Source organism: Cyrtonyx montezumae, unplaced genomic scaffold (assembly GCF_038088225.1).
Source record: "Cyrtonyx montezumae isolate F1298 unplaced genomic scaffold, pur_monq_1.0 scaffold_8, whole genome shotgun sequence".
NCBI lineage: Eukaryota > Metazoa > Chordata > Aves > Galliformes > Odontophoridae > Cyrtonyx > Cyrtonyx montezumae.
In genome coordinates this window covers 34,988,309-35,012,418 of record NW_027072089.1, presented here as the reverse complement: position 1 = coordinate 35,012,418, position 24,110 = coordinate 34,988,309, and the positions used below count along the sequence as shown (strand labels likewise).

Here is a 24,110-nt window from a genome sequence, read left to right as displayed (position 1 = left end):
AACTATTGCAGCAAGGCAATTACCCTCAAAAACTGCTTTCATTAAAAAGTTTTCAGCCTTCATGTTTGTAAAGAAAATATAAGTGCAAGGATTCTACAGCCAGAAGATGAATAAAGGGATGAAAAATTTGTAGCTGCCAAGGTTTCTGATGTGATCTCAATTTTGGACATGATTTTTTTTGCTAATAATTTTTGAAGACTGGAGAGAGACTCTTGTTTATCCACCTGTAATTATGAATATCTTTGCCTAGAATTCTTAGGGAAAAGATTTTGCCCTCTTTGGTGTTTTTACAATGTGTGCTACAGAATAGGCTTTAAGTGAAAGAACCGGGTAAAAAGTAAAAACCTAGTTTCATTAAGAAATGGATTTTTCAGAGATAAGTAGGGTCATATACATTTCTTCATGTGGTTGGAATAGAAGTCCAGTACTTAATGAGCAACTTGACTGAATCCAATTTTAGTAAAGGAAAGTTGTATCTTTTTTGTAAACTTTGAAAAAAATTTTGAACACAGATCAACAGCCTTTAATTTTGACATTTTAAATAAAAATGTATGCATTTGATTACATAAAATACAAAGGCAAAACCCTATCCATGAATACATACACACTACATGTGCATACATTTTCTATTAATGCTAATTGCAGTCATACGTGGTTTTACAATACATATATGCACACACACACACTCTTGCTAATGCAATTGCTGATGTACTGTTAGCATGGAGACAATTCTTTCCAGACTCTGGACCTGATCCCAAGGGCATACTAAAAGATCACATTCTACACAAAAGGGAAAGGCTAAGATCATGTTTATCTTCAACCACTCATTCAGAATATGAAAGTGATGCCTGATGGTTTTCTTTCCCTGAGTCGATTTAAATTTATATCCCAATAGTTTGGAAAGTGGCTCCTATAGACTACTTCACAGAAACGGAGAAGCAAAAAAGTGGAATCCTTTCTGTTGTTACTGTACTTGCAAGTACAAGATAGCGGACCAGGAAAACAGGTGGATGTGATTTTTAGGAGCACTGATCTGCAGCCAACCAGCAGACTGATCAAGTGGTCTTGCCCTCTCAGTATGGAGAAGCCTTTCTACTAACAAGCAAATACAGGCTTCCCAAATTGTGGGTAGGATTTTCCTGTACTCCAGGGTAGTGTGTATACATCAGATTACAGCAGACCACTCTGACCATCAACTGAGATATATCTTCTTGGGAACGCAGACAGGCATTACATTAAGCTTCACAGTATGAATTTGATGACTGCAGCAACTTAACGGTGAGGAAATAGTACTAAGGGATAAAGTGACCCAGTACTAAGTCTTCCTTCACTAAGACAGTTGTCCAACCCATGAGGAGGTTTTTGTATATCAACTCATTCCTGAGCTGTCCTATTTTGGCTTTTGAATGTGGTTTGAATGTCTTCTGTAAGTGACAGAAGCACACTGTACTGGAAGAAACTATACGACTAAATGATGCATATCCATATTTTGAGAAAAAAAAAAAAAAAAAGAAAGTCTGTGTGATTTAATGGAGAAAAGACTTAGGCCCCTAGTTCATGAGAATTCCAGACTATAAGTCTGGAGGATGGAAATAGCATGGGAAAGTCCACACTTGGATATGCATACCCTGATAATGTATCTTTCATGATGCACTCTTACACTCCGGTTTTCCTTCTGGACAGGAGATTCAGGAAGATGGAGAACTGCTGCAGTGTTCTCCATCTAAGAATGCTGTGTTTTTCTGACTCCTTTCTAATGGAGGCAAATCCCACAGTGCTCTGCTAACTGTGAATCTAGATCTATGTGTGAAGTGTCTGATCTGGCAGAAATGAGATGCAGTACCCCTAAAATGCTAGCCTACCTCTTGGAAAGACTGCACTGCATCAAAAGAGGGAGGAGTGGTCATCAGGATGAGGGAGATGACTGTCCTCCCCTTCTCTGCCCTTGTAAGGCCCCATCTGGAATACTGCATCCAGGACTGGGGTCCCATAGCACAGGAATTCAGTGGGTCCAGAGGAGGGCCATGAAGATGATCAGAAGGCTGGAATGCCTTTCTTACGAAGACAGGCTGAGGGAGCTGGGCTTGTTCAGCCTGGAGAATGCTCCTCATTGCAGCCTTCCAGTACTCGAGGGGAGCTTATAAGCAAGAAGTAGACCAATTTTTTTTACTTGGTCTGACAGTGATAGGACAATGGTTTCAAACTAAAATAAGGGAGATTTAGGTTAGATGTTCTTTACTCAAAAGGCAACATGGCACTGGCATATGCTGCCCAGTTAATTTGCGGGTACCCCATCCCTGAAGGTTGGAAGCCAGGTTGGAAGGGGATCAGGGCAGCCTGAGCTGGTGGGTGGTAGCCATGCCCACACTATGGCTGGTGATCTTTGTGATCTTTAAGATACCTTTTAACCCAAACTTGGGGATCTTTAAGATACCTTTTAACCCAAATTAATATATGATTCTGTGATTCTATGATTCTGTGAAAGGAACAACTGAGAACAAGAAAGGACATCTACTATGTAGCATTTATCCATTCCTAGTTCATATGAGCAATAACTAACCCAATAAGCCATTAGGGTATAAATATGAAATAGGAAGTTAGGGATAAAATTACAATCATGTGCATATGGCAACAAAAGGCAGAGGAATACTTTCCTAATAACATGAAGAATCTCTCACACATCATTCTATCCAATTTTATCCTGGAGCTGTACAGGGTGAAACAGTTTCAACACCGTTAGGGCCTGCTATGCTAAAGGACATGTATATATAACATGCATAGGTCACTCTGTCATACCTCAGGAAGGTAGGAAAATACCTTCTCTGTACAAAGAGTATTACCCTTCTCCCTCAGGTAGCTCGCATTTTACCATAAGTGCTATTGAGATACTGCCCCATATCACTAGCTTCAGGTCAGTTCCTCTCCCTCCCTTTGGATCACATCTCCCTCCCTTTGGATCACATCTAAATATTTATCAAGCCTAAGGAAGGCTTAGAATAGTGCTGAGGATCTATACAAGAGTCCTGAATTACATTATGTATTGTGACCAGGAAGAAGTGTAAAAGAAACAGTATAATTTTATTTTGTATTGTATATGACAGACAAATTACAGGAGAAGAAATTACATGAAGAACAATTCATCTTCAAGATTCCAATTACAGGTGTGAGGAGAAAACAATATATTTGTGAGAATTTGAAATGCAGAGCAGTTGGCATAGTTTTATTTTAAAATGATAAATATTTTCAGATTGAAGTGCAATTAGTAGTGAAAATGTCATGTAGTTTTACTATATATGTTTGTTAATATGGTTGGCATAACTCATTTAGGAGATGCCTGCAGTGCTGAGTCCTGTGCTACATATATCATAACCAAAAATACAGTACTTACATGTATATATAAAATGTACACAGAGACAGCATTGCCAAACAGCCTTTTGGGACAGTCTAAAAGAATATCATTAATTTTTACTGTATACTTACACTTCTGGCTCAGCTCCAGCACTGCCTTTCTGCAAAAATCATTTCAAGTATAGAAGTATGCTATTTGCTTGCAGCAACATCACAGGAACAGTAGTGAGCCATATGTTGCTACTTAGCAACTTAGTCTATAAGTCCCAAAGCATGTACTGATTTGAAAATTGAACAGAAATGATAATTGTTGAGGGATGCTGTGAGGCAACTTGTCTTGGATTACCAAGCTATGCAGATGTTTGATGCTACATAGCAAAAGGAGCAAAACTCTATTTTGCCTATCCAATGGCTGAGCTTTTATTTATCTTAGCCTAAAAATAATACATTGATTAAAACCCTTAAAATAATAGAAGGCGATGTTTTTCTGGATATAAACACTTTGTAGTAAACAAGAAGAACTGAAGTGCAAAGTTCAGGTTTTTTGGAGCAATTGCAACAATTCTGATGTCTAAATTTTATTTTGTTCTGCATGTTATAGCCTGTACTTCATCTTATAGCCTCCAGAACTCTAGAAATGCTAGATTCTAGGAGAAGTAAGGAGGCAAAGCAGGCAATGCTCACTTCTCAAGTTTAGATCCAAAGAAAGGAGGTGAGTATGTCAGCATGCACCAAGACCCAAAATATCCTGCCTCTATAGCCACATAATCCTGAAGAGAGCTTAAAGGAAATTCCTTGGTCTCTGACGCACTGTATCATGACCCAGACTGCCAACATACCTCCCAAATAAGCTGGGTCACACTCTGAAATCAGAAAATGATGCTCATGGCTAACCCAGTCATCACGATCAGAGCTTAAATAAAAGTTTCTGGTACAGCCATGCCTCTCCTAACATGGGATTCATATTTTTGCTAACAGATGTGCATCCACTGAGTGAAATAGAGAACTGAATTCACTTATTCTGGATGGTTTCTAATCTTCACCTCTGACCTCTGAGGGGAACATCTGAGTTGTTGGGGATGGGAGGAAGCCTGCACTCCTCTCCTTGAAGTCATGCAACTTCAAAGCTCGTAATCACAGCTTGAAAATGGAAACAGAAAACTCTATGGATTAAGTGACTAGAGTTTTATCTGTGAGAGAAAATTTTCTCATATCTTCTTACAGGACTAGAGTTTTTCTACATCCAGTAACAATGAGAGGAAAATGAGCAAATAGATCAGAAAACACAGAAGATAAGAATATACAGTCATATTCCTTCTTCTTCCTCACCCTATCCAGTAGCGTACTCAGTCTTGCATGTTTTATTTTCACAACAGTGAATACTTTACTCTTTCTGCAAAATAAACCCTCCAGATTGGCTACTGCAATGGTGGCTAGTTCACCAATTTTGAGTTACCACTAAATATTTACACCTGAGATAGGAACTGCACCACATTATAGTGGTCAGTGAAGAAATAACCAGTAACATCAGTGAAGAACTGATTGGTTCCTTAAAGGAATTACCAGCAGTTATATGCATCAGGAGCAGGTTTGGAAAAGTTTCTTATGCACTTTAAGTATCTTACCTAAACAAGAGAGAGGAAGGATTTCCAACACCCACTCTTTTCTGTTCCCGGTATGTGTTTTTCTTTTTAGTATTAAGTTATTATTACAGGCTTTTTTTTTTTTTTTTTCCTTAAAAAATCCACTACAGTGGTGTAAGATGCTTGCAGTATTAGGAAAGAACCACTATAAGAGGTAAGGTGGTGCAAAAGCCAAAGGATGATGACATCAGTCAGTCGGGCACTGTGTGTGCCTGGCTGTTATAGTATCTCTTTGCCATATGGATCCCCCAGTAGAGGACAGAGAGTTCTGACAAGTAATCTGGGGTTTAAATTTTACCCAGGAGCTAGACACCCAAAAGCTAGGCTTTGCCAAAATGAGTTTCTAAGTATATAAGCCCTTTATTGGTTCCAGCTCTTAGTAACTAAATAGTTTTCTAGCACCTTTGAATTTGGAAATGTCAGAACTGATAGATGGTTTTCCTTGAAGACAAAATCATTTGCACTTAAAATATCTAGCCCCAGATCTTTAAAGGTACCTTAAGAACCATACTTTCATTGAAATCAGTGAGTGCTAGATGCATAAATATCGCTATGGATCTGGGCCTTGTTAGCATAAGTATGCATAGTAGAAACTGCATAAAAGATTAAAACTTATGCTCTTAATTTTTCAATATGCCATTTAAATTATTTAAACTACATGCATACACACAGTACAAAATATCAACAGAAGAAAAATAATTCTGATGTATAGTGTGGATTTGCAATTCTTTGTTCAAAACTATTTAAGATAGATGTAATGATTCTCTGTAAGGTAGCAGCTGCCTTATAACAGCAATCATTCACAGAGTTTGTATTTCTACTGTTTCAAACAAATTCAATTAGCCCTTGCACTTCAAAACCCTTAAGGCATAAATGAGATGATACTATGCTGCTTTAATCTAATAGTAATACTAAAACTTGTCAGTACAGTTCTTGGATTAATGGTTAGAGAAGAATTAATAATATAATTTTTCATTTTTTAATCAAACAGTTTTGTTCTAAACTACCTCTGGATCTTGGAGAGTTCTTAGCTGAATAAGTTGAATCATGCACAAATCCTAAATGCAAAGTACAGTTGGTCTCTAAAGGTAGTTTGACAATAACTTCAACTGAAGACTAGGAAGAAACATGGCAGAACATTCTGAAGATGGTCTTCCTGACTAAACAGTGCAATTCATCTCATAAAACCTCTCGCTTCCCTGCTGCAAATGCACTTTCATACTATGCGCTACGATTAAGTAGCCTGTCATGACTGTTTGAAGAACCCTACTTCATGAGGACATTTCATCTGAGTGTATTGTCACTTTCCAGGGCTGCTGATTTCTAAATTATACCCAACTCACCTGTACACATTCACCTTGTAGCCAAACACATTTCCCATCTAATAAGAGAGCTTCATATTATCCCCTTATCCTGTCAGAAAGAGGCATATCACACTAGCCACCGGTGGGCTTGAGACATTTCATGACCTAGACCACAGTTTCAATTATTCAGTGTTATTTCTATGACACAGTATAACTGACCTGCACCACTATGCACTAATATAGAATTAATCCTGCAATTTAAGAAATAGCTGAAGTCTTTAGATTTATAGAAAACTATAGCAGCTAACAGCTCAAGTGGAAATGTTTTTGAAAGAATTTTAAAACATATGTCTAATACTAGAATTTAGTGTATGGTTTCCCAAAAGAGGGACTAAAAAATATCCATAAATATCTGCATAACACTAAACCTTCTGGGCTGAAAGCTAAAGAAGACTGAACCATTTCCCTAACCTAATTGCTAACGGTGTTAAAAATGCAATTCGTCAACTACAACTGGCCTAGGAGTGATAATTAAAGCTATTTGTGACATGTGTAGCTTATAATGATTAACTTGTCTGCAGTCAGATAAACAAATAACCTGCACCTGTAAAGACTTTATTTCCTGAAGGTAAAACAACTGTTTAGGAAAGATCATGCTGGCAAAACAGCTGCTTGCATTCTGGAGAGGAAACAAGGTAGTATCGTTCAACAAGCGCCAACTCCACTGTTTTATCAACTCTATCTCATTAACTGGAAACAAGGCTTAAATGCTTTGTTTATAAATTATGATTATTCCTGATTGCAGCAGTTACTGATAGTGCCACTCATTTGCAATGCAATTCTTTGAATTTTTTTAATTACAATTTGAAACAAGGCAGAGAAGATTAATTAACCCACCTGGCTGGCTGGCACATAGTCCTGGCTTGGCTCTGTCATACTCATGTACATGTTCTCGCCGTCAAACTGCAAAAGAAATAATAGTAAACATTTAGAAAACTTGAATATTTTTCATCATAGACCGAAAAAAACCCACAGTAGCCATAAACCAATATTATAGCCTGGTTTTAGAGACTTCTAATTGCATGTGTGCATCTTGTCTTTGATGTTCCTGTTGTCATCCTTATTGACCCTGGATGTCAGTGATTTGGAGTAATTAGCGCTTCAGTAATTACAGCTAGCAAGGAAGAAATGAATGGTTTCCTTTCATCTGCAATCTGTTTTAAAACAAAATGGCTCATTTTGTGCACCATGTATACATATTGCTGTTGGTTGTAATGAAGTGCTAAGTGAATTGCACAGTTACTGAGAAAAGGAAGATGAGAATAGAAACCACACTAAAAAGTATCTTAATGGATTCCAACTTTAGCTTTTGAACAGAACAAGAGTTGAGATTTCAAAACAAATTAAGCCCCCTCATATTGAAATATTCTCATATGAGAAAGTAGGAAATACATTTCCAGATAGCTTTCAGACTGAATGTATGAAAGAGTATATCTCCAGTATGTATAGCTTAAAAGGATAGTTTGCTTGATGTGTGAATAAAATAAACTTTCATAATTAGAACTGCCAAAATATCCTTCAATAAATGTTAAATAGCATTCACGGAAATGTATACAAAGCAATTTCTTGTTCTTTTTCTCCCCTCAACTGCAATTAAGAAGTAACAGAAATGTCATAGAAAGGAAATGATTAAAAACTGAGGGTCAAGATGGAGAAAATCTGTCAGAACTGAAGCCTCCTCCTGTACAGCACAAAGAATTATAAAACTAATGATTTCTTATGTAATCATAGAATCATTAAGGTTGGATTCTCATCTGGAAAATGTCCCCACAGAACTTCCATCATGCTCACTCAAGTGGATGTGCCAACAAGGTAACTACAGCGCTAGTGTCCGTTCAGAAGATAGGGAAAATCTTTTTAAACATTTCAAATAGAAATGCATAACAGCAGGAATCCCTATCACAAGCCATCAACCACAGATTTCCAGCTGTTACAAGGTCTGTTTGAAATAACTTTTACCTGACCCCTTCTGTGAATGTCTAGGGTGACATATTTTGGAAATGAGCCATTATATTTGATAATGCATCGGCATTTAAAAAAAATCCCCAACGCTGACTGAGCTTCCTTTACTTCTGTAGAAGGTGGCAGCAAATTTCCTGTGGACATTGCTCATTCCATCCTGAACTTCTCAGGATATTCTACCTGCTAAGTGGTACAGTCAAACTGTGGCTTTGGTATATAGTTCCACAAGTTTTGCTGAAGCAGCTGTAAAGGTTTCAGCTTCCAGCTCTTCATCCTCTTCTTCAAGACTTGTAACAGCAGCAGTAAGAATGAATATGTCCCAGCTGCTGGCACAGCAGACAGTGGCCTGCCCTTCCTGAACGGTGTCATAATAGACAGTCACAGCTTATTTGTCAGAATCCGTTTTCATGGAAGGAAAGGATGATGTTATGAACACAGATCTGAAATAGGAACTACACATTTCCAAAGTCTGATGGTAGAAAGGTAGTTAGATAAGCTCCTAAAAACAGGGATGATCTTTCTTTTATTCACTGTTGTTTTGCTTTCAGTTTTGTTTTTGTCTTTTTTGGTTACACCTACTATTTCTTTCAATTTCCTCATTCAAGAACTTTCCTATTTATTTACATTCAAAGCTGAATGGAATAAAAGTTCATTTGTTTTTTTTAATTATTTTTTTTCTGTGCAAATAAACTGAAAGATGAAATTCTGGGGAGATATTTCACAGCCTACTATTGGAAACCAAGCACTCTAGTATAAGGCCAAGAGGAGCTCACCTCATTCATCTCATCAGGCAAAAGACTGAAAAGTGCCCTGATCACTGTGATTGGTACTTAGACTCCAGAAAGATGTCTGTTAGCAAAATGTCAGCCTTTCTGACAGCAAGATAATGAGATTTAGCATTGAGAGATGGAAGTTAAAGACATTCAGTTCTGAAATAAGGTACAAGATCCTATTTTAGATTGTAATTAAGCATTTTATCAACAACCAAGTCATAGTTTCTTAGAGATTTTAAAATTAACTTGCATACATTTTTTCAGAAAAAATGCATTCCACATTATATTTATGAAAAGTACTATGGACAGACTAGTTAAACTGACTAGTTATGGTGGCCATGATTCCTGAAGTTTCCCATTTTTAATTTTTCTAGTTGAAATCATATACCTGCTACTCTGCATTACAAACATTGCCATAATTCAAATATGATATGCTTAGTTGCAATAAACCTGAAGAAATTTCTTTCTTTGCATGTTTATTGGCTAGATGCTGTCCAAGGTTGTTTCAATTTATTTTGCCTTCAGTAACACCTGAGCCTTTGATTTGAGAAAAGAATCTTAGTGAAGAAAACTAATCTTTCAGTATATTAATATTATCTTCCTTTGGATGTTTCATCACATGTCTTTCGTCCCAAGCTTACAATCACTAAATCTGCATTCACAGAAAAAATTGAACTAAAGTCAGTCTTCCATAAACCTTGGAAATTTTTATCATTCTTTGTGTTGTTCTTGGACCACCTTCCTATCTGATCAGTGCACTGCTATTTCTGGTGTTTCAGGCACTGGTAGGATCTCAAATCTCAGTATTTCATATTGATTGTGGCACTCTCTCTAGCGCTGAAATTCTCCAGTTCTAATACAGTCTGCAGACTTAAAGTAACTACAAAATCTGTATCTAAAAGTTAAACTTCCTAGCCTTTTGTGTCTTAAATAAGAAATGATCTTCTGCAATATTTTGGATCAATTTGTTAGGGCAAATTCTCAGAAAAAAAAAATATTGATGCATAATGTCTGTAAAATCAGAGTGACTTGTTAATATCTAAAAATACCTAGATGCTGTTTGATTTATAACCTAATTTTGTCAATATTTGAACATGGACTTTAATTACTGTAATACTTAACTCTGTTATAAGTATGCATAAAATACTGTGTATTGGGTTGTATAGTTTAATAAGATTTTATGGAATGTGATTTTTTGGTAGTGTTTATAATTGCAGGATGTATTAGCTGGCCCTAACACTGTCCCCATGTTAGTACTTGTACAACATTTACAGCTGTAGTAAACACTGTAAATGTAAAAACATTTACAGCACTACTGCAGTGTGACGCGTGACTCCTTGGTGGTCCTGAAGACATCAGACACAAGCCTGCAAACCAAGTGTAAACTCAAACAACAATGCATATACACATACATTTTCTACAGCAGGTGTTTAGGAATAAGTTCTTAATATTTACTAAAATGGTTCTAAAATAAGGAAATTATGATTTATGTAATCCAAAGTTGAAAAAAAAAAAGTTTTACTTCAGTGTTGAGTTTATTCATCATCTCTATCAAAGAAGTGTGGAATACAGATGACCTATACAATCCACCCCTATTAGACTTGAAGATGGCCAGTACTGTGGGGGGACAATATAAAAGGCTTTTTAAAAAACATGTTAACAGTAAAAGGAGGTCCAGAAATAATATTGGTCCATTACTTGATGAGGATGGTCACCTCACAAATAGGGATCAGAAAAAGCAGAGACATTCAGCGCTTTCTTTGCCTCTGCCTTCAACATGATAATGGATTCTGGGCCCCCTGGAGCCCGGAGTTGAAGAACTATGACTGCAGTAATGATGAACTCCCAGCTATCCCCAAATCTGTGTGGATTTGCTGCTCCAGCTGGTTGCATATAAGCTTATGCGGCCCAATGGGATTCATCCCAGGGTACTCAAGGAGCTGGTTGATATCACTGAGAGAGTGCTCTCAATTATTTTTCAGCAATCTTGGAAATCTGTAGAAGTCCTAGTTGACTGGAAGCTGGCAGATGCCCCAATTTTCAAGAAGGGCAAGAAAGAAGATCCTGGTAATTACAGGTCTTACTTTGGTGCCTAGTAAAATTATGGAGATTATTCTGGGAGTTGTTGAAAAACATCTGAAAGACAATGTAGTCATTGGTAACAGCCAATATGGGTTCATGACAGGAAAGTCCTGTTTAAAAAACTTAATAGCCTTTTATGAAAAGATTACACACCTAATTGACCAAGGGAAACCAGCTGACGTAATATTTTTTGATATTAGCAGAGTTTTTAATACCATTTATCACAGCATCCTTCTGACAAAATGTTCACTTAGACAAAAAAATAATGCCATGGGTGAATATTTGTCAGATGAGTAGGGCACCAAGAATCATAGTACACCATGCTAACAGCCAGTCACTAGTACAGCTCCATTTTAGGGCTGGTTCTCTTTAATGATTTCAGTAATGACTTGGTTACAGGATTTGAAGGTAAACCAAGCATGTTTGGTGATGACACTAAATTGAGAGGAGCTGCTGATTTTGTCGAGGGTGAAGAGGACTTGTAGAGAGATTGTGACAAACTGGAGGACCAAGCAATCACCAACTGCATGAAGTTTAATGGAAGCAAGTGCTGGATTTTCTGCCTGGGATGAGACAACTCTGAATATATGTACAGGGTGGATGATGAAATTGGAGCACAGCCCTGTGGAAACTGATCTGGGGTTCTGGTTGACAGCAAGTTCAATCTGAGTGAGCAGTGTGCCCCACCAGCCAAAAGGGCCAACCACATCCTGGAGTGCTCCAGGCACAACATTGCCACCAGGCAAGGAAAGAGATGGTTCCACTCTGGTCTGCACTGTGCAGCCCCTCCACAAGCACTGGGTGCAGGTTTGAGTGCTACAACGTAAGAAGGACATAACACTATTAGAGAGAATTCAAAGTAGGGCTACAGAGATGGTGAAGGGTCTGGAGGACAAGGTGCTTGAAGAGAAGCTGAGTTCCCTCAGTTTGTTCAGCCCAGAGCAGAGGAGGCTGAGGAGTGGCCTCATGGTGGCTGCAACTCATGAGGGGAGTGGAGGGGCAGTGCCAATCTCAACAGAAATGTCAAGGAACTGCATCAAGAGAGAGTCAGGCTGGGGACTAAGAAAAAGTTCTTCATCAGAGGGTGGTCAGGCATGGAACCTGCTCCCCAGGGCAGTGGTCAAAGCCTCAAGCTGCCAGAATTCAAGACATGTTTGAACACTGCTCTCAGACATATGGTTTGGGTTTTGGATGGTCCTGTGTGGAGCCAGGAGTTGGACTCAGTGATCTTGTGGGTCCCTTCCAACTTGGGATATTTTATGGTTCCACAATTTTATGATAAAAAAATATACACAAGCAAGCCTTGAATAGCAAAAAAGAACTTCAGAGATACTGATGCAGTGTATTGCCACCTCCAAAATCAGAGACTAGACTACACTGAAACAATAAACCATGAAAAAGCTAACAATTTCATCAGCTGGAAAGTCCTACAACTTCTTTCTCCCAGGAAAAGAAACTTTCCAGGGAGAGTTTTCTTTTCCCAGGAAAAGAACTTCTTTCATTCCATGCATCAGAAATTACCAAAATAAACCACTTCAGAAATTACTGCCTTCTCCAATACTGAAGTATTTCACCTTTGTATTTACTGCTTTTTAATTTGCAGGTTCTGCAGCATTGCATCTCAGTTCTCCTCCAGGACAGCTTAAATCATAAGGTTCCCAACTTGCACTGCATTGAGACAGTGGTTCAAGCAGCCTATCCAAGTAGAATCAACAGATCAATATGATCCAAAGACAACCCCAATCACAATCTTGTCTTTCAAGTTATACATCATGCCTTCAAAATCATATTATCTTAATTATCATCCCATGTCTACAAGAGCCTTGTATTTGCTGAACATCCCCACCACTCACTGTACTTGATTTCAAGCAAATAAATTGCACAAGCATCACTTAACCTATGGATGATTCATCTAAACACAACAGATGAAATACAAAGAAAGGCAGTTAAATGAACTGTCTTTTGTGAACCTATGTATGATGTGTATATATCATATGACGTTTAATCTAAAGCTTTCCCAGCATGTCCCCAAGAATGTTCAGTGTCATTAAGGGCAGACTTCAAAATCTTTCATTTTAATCTATAAAAAGTGAATGCTAATACAATATTCTGATGTGTGATAATAACTACTCTTGACAACATTTCTTTTCATATTAAAGTGTAACTGCATGAGAAGTTTGGGTGAGAGCAAACTAAGAATATGACTGCATTTTAATATGAAAAGATATATATCTGGGACTTTTACTAATGTATATTCAGAATTCATCATAATCTTTTAGTAATTATTAAAAATAAAATATATAGGCAACACTATCTCAGGGCCAGTTAGAATTCCTCAGAGAATAACCATATTTAAAACAACTTACAATGTTTGGAAAGCAACATGCACAAAATATGCTGTTATAAAATGCAATTTATTCATGTAAGTTAGAAATATAAGTTAACAGTACCTGACTTTTACTGATTCAAGAACTGCGATAGAGTTCAGCAAATGTCCAGAATGGTAACGCTGTTTTATCAGACATGGATTTAGACAAGGATCCAAAGTTGGCTTTGGTCTTCCATGAGCATGGCATAGCATCAGTTTTACAATGACAGAAAACCTGTTTTCACACCCCCACTTATGTTTCAGTCAAATCTGCCAGCATTCATTTATTATGATGATTATGAAGTAACAAGCTTGCAAAAATTGTACTTTTTACTCTTTATATATGACTACATTAGAGAGATATTATAACCAGTATGCACATAATCATAAACACAGAACAAAACATACAGAATCTTCATTATCTTCACCGTTTTCTTTGTCAAATCATTTTGCCTTCACTGCAAGAGTTATCTGCGCTAACTGGACTACAGGGAAAATGAATTCCTTCCTCTCTTTTTATCACTGCCTCCTTGCTACCTCACACTTCTTTGCTGTTGCTGAGAGAAGTGAGGTTTTTCTTTCCATCTTCTGAGGGTATTGCCCATTTGCTTTCTCTTTGTACACATTGCTCAATGAGCCCTAAGTTCTGAAAGTATAGTTATAGTACCTAAGGTAAAAAAATCAATGCCATGGTTCCTTTCCTTGATGCTGACCTAAGCTGTTCCTAGTTTATACTGGAAAACAGCACAATTTGACAGTACTACAATTTGTCCAACTGCAGTATAGGTGTGGAAGCATGATGAACATTTTTTCAAGCCAAAATAAACTTGTGGATGGGTTGAGGGGAAGCAACGTGGAACAGCATTTTATGCATAGGTAGTATCTCAACAGAAATACTCTGAAATAAAGGAGAAGCAAGGAGACAAATAATCAAATTGGTGAAGGCTGCTGTATTTAATAAGCACAGCTGCTGAGTAAAGACACATGGACTAGACAACTTTGTTTCTTCGAAGGATCAATGATCTTCAAAGCCTGTGTTATTAATTATAATCTGAATACAAATTTCTATCATCTTTGACTGGAACTAGAAATTAGATTTAATTTTAAACTTCAGACAAACTCTTTAACTACAGTTTACCTTGCTTTAACAGAACTCCAACACAATTTTTAGTTGTATTTTCGAAAAATGTCAGAAGAACATCGTAGAAAAAGATTATTCATTTCCAGTGATTTAGTGATTTTAGTGCTTACAGCTTATAGATATCATTCATAACTAAGATTACCTAAAAGCCACTAATCCTGAAAAAGCTTTAAAACTAGGTAATATTGTACATTTTAAACTAAATGATAAGAGTAGACATTGTCACAGGTGGCTCAGTGACAAGCAGAACAATGTTTTATTGTACTCAGAGATGCTGAAATGAGACAAAAATAATGATGGGATGTAACATAAATCAACAAATGACCATGCTAAAGAAACAGCTCATCTTATTATGAACTATCAAACGTAGAAACAGACATTCTGTAAACAGCACTGCATGATGGAAAGCCTCTTTTTTGATAAAGTCTGGGAGAGAGTATATCTGTATTAAATTGAAACTCTGTTTTGTCTCCTGAACTCCATTTTGTATTCTGTACCAAACGCATGTTAAATTTGCCCAAGACAGGTTACAGTAATGTATTCCAGACAGGCAACCTTTCCAGGAAAGGGGCTTGACACCTTAATGAGGGAGTACCACAGGAAAATTGTAAAAAAAAACCAAAACAAAAAAAACCCCAACAATCTAGTACTATTGACTTCGTTTGTCTCTGTTTTGCTGTCTTCCCTCTGTCCTTCCAGGAATGTTTTTTGAAACAGGAGATTTATTGAAGAATTATGAGATTGAGTGAAAATGCCTGAATGCAGCACCATGCCAAAAGTAAACGTGCCTCTATGGCCCCAGGTTGATCGATACAGACTGGAAGGACACAAGGAAGCCCAGTCCCACCTACAACACTTAAAGCCCTCCAGGTCACAGAAAGTTTGACATGCAAAGCAGTACAGAAGAACTATGTGTCCCAAGATTTTCTTTTTTATTCATTTTAATTAATTGGCTTTCAAGAATGAAGTATTAGGATTCATGAAGGATTTTCCTATGTTTTCATTCTCTTATGTGTTGTCCAAATTATAAATGTTCGGTAGGATACACTTACCTAATCCAAGTACGTTGATGTGTGGGTTAGGCATATTGTCATCTACTACTCTTGTAGCAGAACAGACATCCTGCTGCCTTGGGAAAAACCAAATGTGATGTGAATGACACATCATGTGATGTGAAATACACATCATTTACTCTTTTGCATGGGAAGTATCATCTGCAAGTGGCATCTGCCCTTCATGAGAAAGTCAAGATGTGATTGGAGGTCCTGCTTAGACTCTACTGCTGATGGCTATGATGACAGCAGGAGCTTTCTGCTCCCAGGTGGAGCTGGGAAGGAAACTGCCCCAGTCTCCATGGCTCACTGGAGTGAGCAGTGAGTTGGACAGGCACAGGTAGAGCTGGAAGCGAAGGTGTTGCTTCTCAGAGAATTGCTATCTGACACCTATACTGAGAAGAAAAAAACAAACAAAAAAATCAGTTGTGACAAAACTCTCTCTGTCCTGAGCACCCAAAGAACTTTGATAAGTGTAGGACTCAGTGCTTGGATCAAAGCATGATAGCAGGCAAGAACTGCACTCTGCCATTCCCACAGCCTGCCTTTCAAAGTGGAAGCATTCTGAAAATACCCTGCTTGATTATCCTAAAATTAGACCATTTTCATCTTATTTTCCATTTATAAGACATACTGTCTCCTCAAAGAGTATAGGCAGCAGTGTCAAAGTTTTCTTTCAGATTCTTTCCTCTGTGTCATAAACATCTATGTTTACTTTACATTTCCTAAGCAAGCTTTACATTTCCTAAGCAAGCTTGCTATTTAATTGCTCTAGTTGTAAGAAAGGGAAAGAACCATAGGGTTTCCCAGGTATGTTCTCAAAGGTGGCAAACTGGCTGAATATCTAAATATACACTGGTAGTTAAAACCTGAATGATGGCACTACAGCATTTGTGCTTTTTCTGCACTTAATAGAGGTTAATGTGGAAAGGAGAGGAGGTGAAGGGGGGTGTTTAGCTTCCCGCTTGGAGCCTGCATGTGTCAATGCCTGACAGAGCCTTGAAGTTGTTAGCCTTCATGCAGAGCACTAGCTGAATGAGGTTACAGTGCTGAGCACAGCGGGCTAATAGAAGTAGGATCAGACTGATAGGAGGAGTGGCAGAGTCTGGGCACAGCAGAACGTATCAAAGACAGCCCAGGGGAGAGCGGGTACTGTATTAGTCTTTTGTGTACATTTAAATGGAAGACAGTGAGCATGCAGAGATGAACTCTGAACTCACTCAGCTGGGCTCCTGCTCCTTTTAACCTTGGGTGTTAAATAAAATTTTTTAAAAAGCCACAACACACTGTAGTCTGGACTCCCATGCTAAACTATCTCTTGCATATTGAACACTCGTTAAATAAACATGTTGAGATCAAAGTGGCAAATGCTTTTGTTATTATTTTACTCAATCCACACTAAATTATAGATGTAGCCACCCACTGGGAAGACAAGGTGATAAGGTGGAAAGGTTTGAATAACTAAGAGTAGTCCTTTATTTTTTAGGTCACATTTGCTGAGAAAATTTGTTTAACCTGGTAGACTTGCAATATTTTCTAATCCTAATCCATCTGGCCTGTTTCAAACCAGGTCTAATCCTGCATCTTGGACGGGGAGGGGAACTTTACCATTGCCACATGGATAGGTACTGATTTAGATAGAATAAGACAAATAGAGCCCTTCTTAATTCTGAGTTTCAGAGTAATTTTTTTGTTGATATTTATCTCAGTCTTGTCATTTCAAATGGTAAATTATACAATAAATTGAAAAGCTTAATCTAAAGGATCTGCAGAAAGCAGACAGATGATGAAAGAAAAAAAGGAGGTTTTGTGTGCCCTCATGCAGAGATCCCTGTGCTTCTTTACTGCAGAAGACTCCATAGATCCTAGTGAATGAGTTTTGCACAAAGAGGACAAAACTGTTCTCTTGCATGACTACAGTAGGTGTTGGGTTCAGGGACTCATGGACAGAATGTGACCCACAGTGTTACTTATAGAGTGAATGGGGTGTGTATATAGTTCCTGTGGGAAAGAACATTTGCTTCTATACAGAAGAAACATAGAAATAAAATGGACTACTACAACAGCAACAACAAAAGCACAAACAAAACTATCATTATTCTGAAAATCCTATGATTTTACACAAATTAAAGGTAACCACTGTCAGATAACTAGAAAGTCTTGTCCACATACTGCAATGCCTCATGAGTAAAACTGTAAGGAAAAGAAAGTCACTATATATTTATAAATATAATTTTCAGAAGTATAAGAAAGACTTGATCATTTAAGAACTTGAGCACCATACACCAATGCAGCAGGTCATTAGAGTATGTGCAATAAGTCATCCTGTTAAAGCAGATGAGACTGTAAGACTATTTAAAACCAAGCACTCATTCAAATTTGTGATGAGATAGGGCCCAATATCTCAGAAATGTACAGGAATATCCATAAAATAGTGAAATACTTGCCAAACGTAATCAGATTAAATCTCTGGTAAACCAAGTTATTTAGCACAGTCTGATAAGATCTCATTATGTACAACTAAATGAGACCTGGAGAGGGTGGTAACAAAAATGACTAATTGCAAGGTTTTAGCAAAACACAGACTTCTGTTGAAAAAGAAGGTCTTGTCATGACAACTATATCGTACTTTAGGGCTGATAAATGATCACAGTTTAGCAAAATAGCTACCATTGCAGCCACATGGACAATCCCACTTCTATTCAGTTACTTTGGCATAACAGGAACTCCATTAATTTCAACAGATTACTTTCATGAGGAATGCTACACGTATCTAAATTCATGTCTGCATTAAGCAAACACCTGGAGCTTCACACTTCTTAAAAGTGAATTTGAGGCAACATAAGTTGTTCACAGTTTCAACAAAGATTCAAAAGTTTGACAAAGCTTGGAGCATTGACTTTTCTATACGGGCTACAGGTAAACCTGAGAAATACTAGTAGAATAGTATAGAACGTTTTGGAGTATTCTGTTTCAAAATAGGTCATTCAAAAGCAGAGAAGCTTAGAAATGTTCAAAATATCACTCAATTGGAAGATATGTATGCAGTATACATTTGATAGATTTAACTGAAAAGGTAGCAAATGTGTGCAGATAAATTTCAATTTATTTTTAGGTCAGAAAGTAAGGAGTTAAAATATAGTTACAGTTGTACTTGTCACCCTGTTACCAAAACTTGTTCAAGGGGATTACTATTCCATCTTCTTCCTACTTGCAGTAACAGTGTAACCCTCAGTGCTGGCTACTGTTTTTCCCCAGACCAGAACATTCTGAATCTACAAAGGTACATTTCTCACAGCCAATCAGATAGCAAAAGTTACACAGACCTGGCATTATCAGAGCCACGCCTGTTGCCTTTCCAAGAACCCATGCATATCAGCAAGAGATCAAAACATTAGCGCTGGAACGAAGTTCCTTGGACAGGCAAATCCATCCTCTCAATAATAGCAGGATAGATTTCACTCAACATCCCTGAAGGCTTATTGTCAAATTCTGCCTTGGATACAATTCCAGCAAAGGTGCTTCTGTGCATTTCTCCCCATTGGTTCAAACTCTTTGACAATGCTCCTGCTTTATCTTACTACCTTTTCCATCCTTCCCTTCTCCATTCTGGAGACTAACCTAATGAGGTTCAACAAGACCAGGTGAAAGGTGTTGCACTTGGGCCAGGGCAATCCCAGGTATTTATACAGACTGTGGGAAGAATTGGAGAGCAGCTCTGTGGAGAAGGTCTTGGGGGTCCTGGTGGATAAGAAACTGGACATGAGCCAGCAGTGTGCACTTGCAGCCCAGAGGATCAATTATATCCTAGGCTGCATTAAAAAAGGGGTGGTCAGCAGGGAGAGGGAGATGATTGTCCCCCTCTACTCAGCTCTTGTGAGGCCATATCTGGAGTACTGAATCCAGGCCTGGGGCCCCCAGCACAAGAAAGATGCAGAGCTCATGGAACAGTTCCAGAGGGAGGGCCATTAAGATGATCAGAGGGATGGAGCACCTCTCCTATGAAGAACAATTGAGGGAATTGGGCTTGTTTAGCTTGGAGAAGGCTCCAGGGACAACTCATTGTGGCCTTCCAATACTTGAAGGGAGTGCATAAGCAGGAAGGGAAACAAATGTTTACATGGGTTGACAGTGATAGGACAAGAAGGAACAGTTTTAAACTAAAACAGGGGAGGACTTAGGTTAGATGTCAGGAGGAACTTTTTCACTCAGAGGGTAGTGACACACTGAAACAGGTTGCAGATGCCCCATCCCTGAAGGCATTCAGTGCAAGGCTGGATGTGGCTCTGGGCAGCCTGGTCTAGAGGTTGGTGATCAACCACCTATGGCAGGGTGGTTGAAACTAGATGATCTTTGTGGTCCTTTTCAACATAGGCCACTCTATGGTTCTATGATTAATGACTGCCACTTTTTTTAATAACAGCTCTGAACACACTCAGACAGATACCCCGTACTCTTCTCACAGAGAGAATATTTCAAACTCCTTGAACCTTCTCCAGCATTTCCCCCCCCCCCACCAAACATTCCCCCATTTGTAATCACTTAAGTGCTTTTTACTTTGCTGATACCTTTTTCACTATCTCATGTAGTGTCCAAAATGAGTGTGTCTGTAAGACAAACCTGAGTTCTCTGTCCCAAGATAATTCTTTCAGCAAAGTTTCAAAACAGAGTTCATCCAGATTGTTAGTATGCTTCAGCCTTTTCAGCCCCACAAACATTACTTAGAACACACTTCGGTTTTCTCAGATATTAATAAATGAAACTCTGAAACCTCCACTTGATCCATACAGGTCAGTGTGGAAAGTTGCCAGGTAGTTAGGGTAGATCTACGTCGAATGGTGAAGACAGCTCCAAGGGTTCTGGAGCAAGTAATTGCTGTATGCTTTTTCAAATTGAAAACACTTCTTGAGAATTCCAAGATGAATCTTATGATGAAACAGACTTTTAAACACTTTTCACAGGCAAAAATGAAAATGCTCCTTTGCCAGAACACAGCGATTCAAGAACACAGAAGCGCTACCGGAAGCCCCAGTATTTTTTTTTTTCATAGTTACTCTCCTGTGGTTAGGAGAAGAGTTATTGTCAAGGTGGCAACATGCTTTGCCACCCTTCCCTCATTTGGGAAGGCATAGCTGGCATTAAAATTAGCAGTCCCTGCAAAGCGGATGTGAGCACTTTTTGAAGTGGGTCATGTCAGTAATGTCAAAACAACACACTTAAATCTCAGAGATGCTTTTAGAAGGATAATCCTACAATTCACATAGCCTGTGCATTCAGTGCGCTGAAACAGAAGCAAAACTTTGCATTTGCTGTAATTATAAATATCTTTGTTATAACCACTGTTAATGAGCTGACATAATTTTACAATAAATACACAACATAACAATGTGATTAAAGCTTGATGGAGCCGTTCTTATGCTTTTATGATATAAAAATGGCTTCTTATTAGCATTTGATGCCTCATTTTCCCACAGCACCACAGTATCTACTTCTGTTTTACCCAATTGTACCATTATTGTTGTTTAACTTCAGCAATCTCATAGTCTACTCACTCTTTACACATTTTATTTGTCAGCAAAAGTACTCTCTAACATTAATGCCAAGGAAAATCTGCCTTATCATTTTAGAGCCCTGTATTATATTCTCTTACCTCTCTGAGAGCTACTGAATTTTTAATACATCACCCTTCTGATTTTATTAAATCTGTGATGAAAAATATCATAATCTGCTATGCCTAAAAAGCATTAAATGAGTCCACATTACACTTGAAATAAATGGCTTGAATAATTTTTGTTTTAAAATGATCTTTGTATTTGGAATACTGAAATCATATAAGCAATTTTAAAGTTAAAGAGAAACCCACTGAACCTACAGCTTCAGAGGTTCTACCTGAGACTATGACTCTTCTATTCATACTCAGTATAAATTTTCTTCACGTGGTCAAGTTCATTTCCAAGGTAAACTATCCAAGCATAGAATATATCAATTCTGTAATAATTAGGTAAACAAAAAAAGGAGGGGGAGGGAGGAATACAAAAATTGAATTGATAGATCATGCCCTGATTTGCAGATATACAACCTTACAACCTCAGCAGGAACACAGAAGCTGTATAAACAATACCAAATAAGTGGTATTTGGCTCTTTCTCTCTCATATTAAAAACATAGACAAAACACTAATTGAAATAATCATGCATTTTGGAATAGAATCTCCTTAACGAGAACACAAATCGGAATGAAACACCTTTCCACAAGTGGAGCCCGGTCCCAAGTAGTGGTTGAGGTCTATGCTTAGTGTCATAGAATCACAGAATATCTCAAGTTGGAAGGGACACACAAGGACCACAGAAACTTCTGAGTTTGAAGAGACTATTAAAGGTCTCCTAGTCCAACTCCTCTGAAATGAACAGGGACACCCACAGCTATATCAGGTTGCTCTGAGCCCCACCCATCCTGACCTCAAACATCCTGAGGGACAGAGGGTATCCATCACCTCCCTGGGTAACCTGTTCCAGTGCTTCACTGCCCTTACTGTAGAAAATGCTTTCCTTATATCACATCTAAATCACCTCTTTTAGTTTGAAACTATTTCCCCCTCATCCTATCCTAACACACCCTGATAAATAGTCTGTCCCCTTCTTTCTTATACTCCCCCTTGGATACTGAAAGTCTGCTCTCAGGCCACCCTGGAAACCTGATCAACAGTTCACCTCCTGGCTCCACACAAGACCACCTAAAACCAAAACAACAACAATATCACCAAAGACTGACATAATTAAATTGATTTCAAAACTAACATCAAGAGAAACATCCACGAATCAAGTCCAGTAAATGAAGCTCTACTCGATGTGCAGTTCACTTTTCTTTCATTCTTTCACTAAACAGGCTCACATATTCAGCACACAATCTTCTGGTGTCATGAACAACCTATTTTGTACAATTCATCTAAGACAGGCATTAAGAGGCTCCAACATTTTGCAGATGCTCCAGAGTCTTAATAGCTAAATTCGTAAGTATATAGTCATAGAGTATCATACTGTTTCTTCATGTGTTCCACAGCTTTCAAAGCTCCCAACTTTCCCTTGTGTTGGTGTCTACAAGTCACATATTCAGAAATAATAACAGAGTAAAAGAATGTGCTGTTATTAGACTCATGTTTTGATAGAGAATTAATTTGGTGTTTTATTCATTCATTTGCAATAGTAACTAGTGCCTTGGAAAGTACAGTGTGCTTACTTTTCCAATATATTCAGATCATATTAGTAATACAGTTTTATAAGTGTTTTGATGTGTCTAATAGTTTTACATAATCAAGATTCTGCAGTTCAGAAGTTCTTTTAGCTGTGTGAGCCCTTACAATCTGAAATAGTCAGAACATTGATTTAAAAGCTAAGCAAGTATTTCATGCAGTGCATCACTGAAGATCTTTTGTTAACAGAGAGCATTGTGAATTATGGATCTGATTTTATTTCTTACTGTTAAACACAGCTCATTGGAAAAGTATAACCAGCTCCTTTTAAGAATACAAAGTAAAAGCAGTGCCATGCATTATGTTACAGCAGGTAATTCAGCATCTTAGATAGGATTAGCCAACAGATTTATCAAGCAGCCTCTAAGGAACATAGAGTTCAAGACCGGGCTCATCAATAATACATAAATAAACTGAACAATTAGGTACAAAGTGGCTATCTTGTCAGACAACTTATTAACTGATAAATGATATACTCACTGCAGAGAGTGTAAAAAGGGGAGACATGTAAAGATAGGCAAAGAAGACTGGAGAAGAGAGGAAGGCACTGCGCTTCTTAATGCTTCGCTTCACCCTTCAACTCACCAGCCCAAGCTGGGAGCTGTGATGCAGAGACAAGGGGTGAGGAAGGACTCAGCAGCACCACTCTACTCTGGTTTACTTGGCCTTTTTCTTTTGCCTCAAATGCTGAACACAAATGCATGCCCTTGCTGTTTAATCAGTGGTCTGAGGGGAAGAAAAATAAAACATTCCACTTTTCTAGTTGACAGCTACTACAACATGAACATCAACTACTTAATATGCAAGTTTTACATAAATAAACAGCCAGCTCCAGATTATTATGTCACTGCTGGGCTTGGCTGTAATGCGGTCTCACTACTGAGGTGCAACAGTGCCCAGGAAAGAGTGAAAGCAGTTTGTTACATCTGGCTTACACAACAACAGTATGTCTTAAAAAGGCATCTGTATGTTAGTAAATGTCAAAACATGAGCCATTTGTTCCTTCTTCACTAACTGTCAACAAACTCAAATTTGTTTTCCTTTTCTGTGCTGGCCTGCTCTCTTCAGATAGAAAACAAGGAGACTGCAGGTAGGAAGGGCTGTTGCTATTTTTTCCTCAGCCAAGCAA

At 38.1% G+C, this 24,110-nt stretch overlaps 1 protein-coding gene across 2 annotated transcripts in view; it reads right to left on the bottom strand.

The window, feature by feature from the left end:
• Window positions 1-24,110, bottom strand: part of TOX (thymocyte selection associated high mobility group box) — a 223,847-nt gene that overhangs the window by 100,485 nt on the left and 99,252 nt on the right. For both annotated transcript variants that reach the window (XM_065751909.1, XM_065751910.1), the window contains exon 2: window positions 7,193-7,258. In XM_065751909.1, the coding sequence (XP_065607981.1) occupies window positions 7,193-7,258 (66 nt within the window). The remainder of the gene's footprint in view (window positions 1-7,192; window positions 7,259-24,110) is intronic.